General features: G+C 37.8%; 1 protein-coding gene across 1 annotated transcript; it reads left to right on the top strand.

Moving 5' to 3' along the window:
- The first annotated feature begins 739 nt into the window (after positions 1-739).
- On the top strand, positions 740-1,873 carry LOC113690103 (hevamine-A-like). The gene has a single exon (XM_027207922.2). The coding sequence runs from the start codon at positions 791-793 to the stop codon at positions 1,751-1,753; it is 963 nt and encodes a 320-aa protein (XP_027063723.1). The 5' UTR covers positions 740-790; the 3' UTR covers positions 1,754-1,873.
- Positions 1,874-2,547: the final 674 nt, after the last annotated feature.

Here is a 2,547-nt window from a genome sequence, read left to right as displayed (position 1 = left end):
AAATTTTTTAAAAATTTTAACTACAGTAATCTCAAAAAAAATTTTCAAAAATTTTAAACTATACACTTCAAAATATTAAAAAAAAAACACACTTCAAAAAATTTTTAAAAAACTTTTACAGTAAGTTACAATAAAATTTTAAATAAATACCTAAAAAAATTCACTTGCCAAACGGATACAATAATCAAAAAGGTTTACTACTGTTGTCCATTGTGTATCGTCCTGGATAATTCAAGCAACTATTTTAGAAAATGACTCTAATAATTATGGTCAGGCCAATCCAATCAGTGCTCCCAAGCATGAAAATACAGCAAAAGGCAATATTTTGAAATCCGGACCTACAAGTGAACTGGATGAATTTTCGATTCACGATTCAATTAATTTTGCGGTTCAACCTTTGTTTAATAACTTTATATATTTTTATTTATTTTAATATTAAATTATTTGAATAAAATGAATATATAAACAAGAAAGAAATTTTTGGTGAAAAATCAGTGCAAAGGCCTTTTTTTTTTTTTTTTTTTACCGATTTTGAATGATGCTATCAATTTTTAATGGAATTTGACCGATTCATTTGATTTTCTAGATTAAATATAGAATAAGACCTGAGCCATGGTTGGTTCGACGCTGGCAAAAGGCACACATTTCACGTTTTCTGGTAAAACGCGGTATGGTAAATATTCTTAGAACTATTGCCGTAAGTCTGAATCATCTATAAAAGGGTCCATCTTTGGGCAACCAATTTGACCTCCAAATAAATCTGCAAAAATAGCTGAGAAAAAGAAAAAAAATGGCTGCCTGTTTACGACCTCTGTTCTTAGCAATAATATCCCTGCTGATGATATCTTCATTGACCAGGTCCTCAGAAGGCGCTGGAATCGCAGTCTACTGGGGCCAAAATGGCAATGAAGTAAGCCTGGAAGGGGCCTGCCGTAGTGGCTACTATGACTATGTAAATATTGCCTTTCTGGTATCCTTTGGCAGTGGCCAAACACCGGAACTGAACCTAGCTGGCCACTGTATCCCAAGCCCATGCACCTTCCTGAGTTCTGAGATAGAAGTTTGCCAGAGCCTGGGCATCAAAGTGCTCCTCTCTCTTGGTGGAGGTTCTCCTGGGACAGGAAGAGGACCAATCCTGGCTTCTCCCGAAGATGCTCGCAATGTTGCAGCCTATCTCTGGAACAATTATTTGGGGGGTCAATCATCCTCTCGTCCACTTGGTGATGCTATTTTGGATGGTATAGACTTTGATATCGAACTTGGATCGAACCTGTATTGGGATGATCTCGCCCGGGCACTCTCGGGATACAGCACTCCAGAGAGAAAGGTGTACCTATCTGCAGCACCACAATGTCCCATTCCTGACCATTATCTTGACACTGCTATCAAAACTGGCCTCTTTGACTACGTGTGGGTGCAGTTTTACAACAATCCTCCTTGTCAGTATACATCAGGCGATCCCAGTAAACTCTTTGCCAGTTGGGATCAATGGGCTCCCTATCCAGGCGTTAATAAATTATTCCTGGGATTACCTGCAGACCCTCAAGCAGCATATAGTGGCGGTTACATCCCACCTGAAGTGCTAATTAGTCAGATTCTTCCCGTTGTGCAGAGCTATCCCAACTATGGAGGGGTCATGCTTTGGAGCACATTCTATGACCAAAACTACAGTCGAGCAATCAGGCCTTATGTTAACGGCGATCCTCTGACTTATACAACCAAGTCCGTGAAAAAATCCCATGCTGTCGCATGAGTTCCTCTCATTATCTACTGAGAGATGAAATGTAGTCCTGGCTGCTTACGCCAGAGATCAATCTACTAATGTGGCTATGAGTTCCCAAATCGAATAAAATGTTAAGTAAATTTCTTCCCATTTTAATTGTGCTCTCTCTCGAATGAAGGGGTACAAGATCTAGTTTGGAGAACCATTTGCACCTTCTTTTTCTTACAACTTCTTCTAGATAATAATTTTTTGAAAATATTCAAACCACATTGAAATTGAAAAAGAAAATTTAAATTTGCAATTGAAGTTTGAGGAACAATATTTCAGTATTTCCCCTCATATTTCAGTGCATTACATGGCTAACAACCTCAGATTATATGCAAATAAAATCTTGCACTTGCATGCTCATCACAATTTTGTAGCCTACAGAGAAGTTTACACATGGATGTCTAAGTGTCACATAAGCTTGTGCGAAGAGCAAACTTTGTGTAATATTGAAGCATGGAACAAGATTTCAATCTCACACATAACCTCTAAAATCACATACAACTAGAATTTTTGCTTCTTTTTTTTCCCCGGATGGTATTAAAAGGTGAACAAATTGTCTGCCTCACTATCTCTTCCGGTCAGTGCAAGTCACTTTGAGACTTGTGACAATTTCACTAACCTTCCATCAAATCTGAAAAACAACGATTAGCTCCCCTCTTCTTAGATTTGGTCTAATGATTTCAGGGTATTTGGTATACGTTGCCTTCTCATGACCCACAACAAAGGGATAACAATCGAAGGGCTTTCGTTTTTATTAATTTTTTTTGGAGTACAAA

Source organism: Coffea arabica, chromosome 5e, assembly GCF_036785885.1.
Source record: "Coffea arabica cultivar ET-39 chromosome 5e, Coffea Arabica ET-39 HiFi, whole genome shotgun sequence".
NCBI lineage: Eukaryota > Viridiplantae > Streptophyta > Magnoliopsida > Gentianales > Rubiaceae > Coffea > Coffea arabica.
Note: the sequence above shows the minus strand (reverse complement) of the source record. Positions and strands in the feature narration are given on the sequence as shown.

Bases quoted from the DNA above. Each gene is read 5' to 3' on its own strand.
- LOC113690103 (XM_027207922.2), top strand. From the start codon at position 791: ATGGCTGCCTGTTTACGACCTCTGTTCTTAGCAATAATATCCCTGCTG.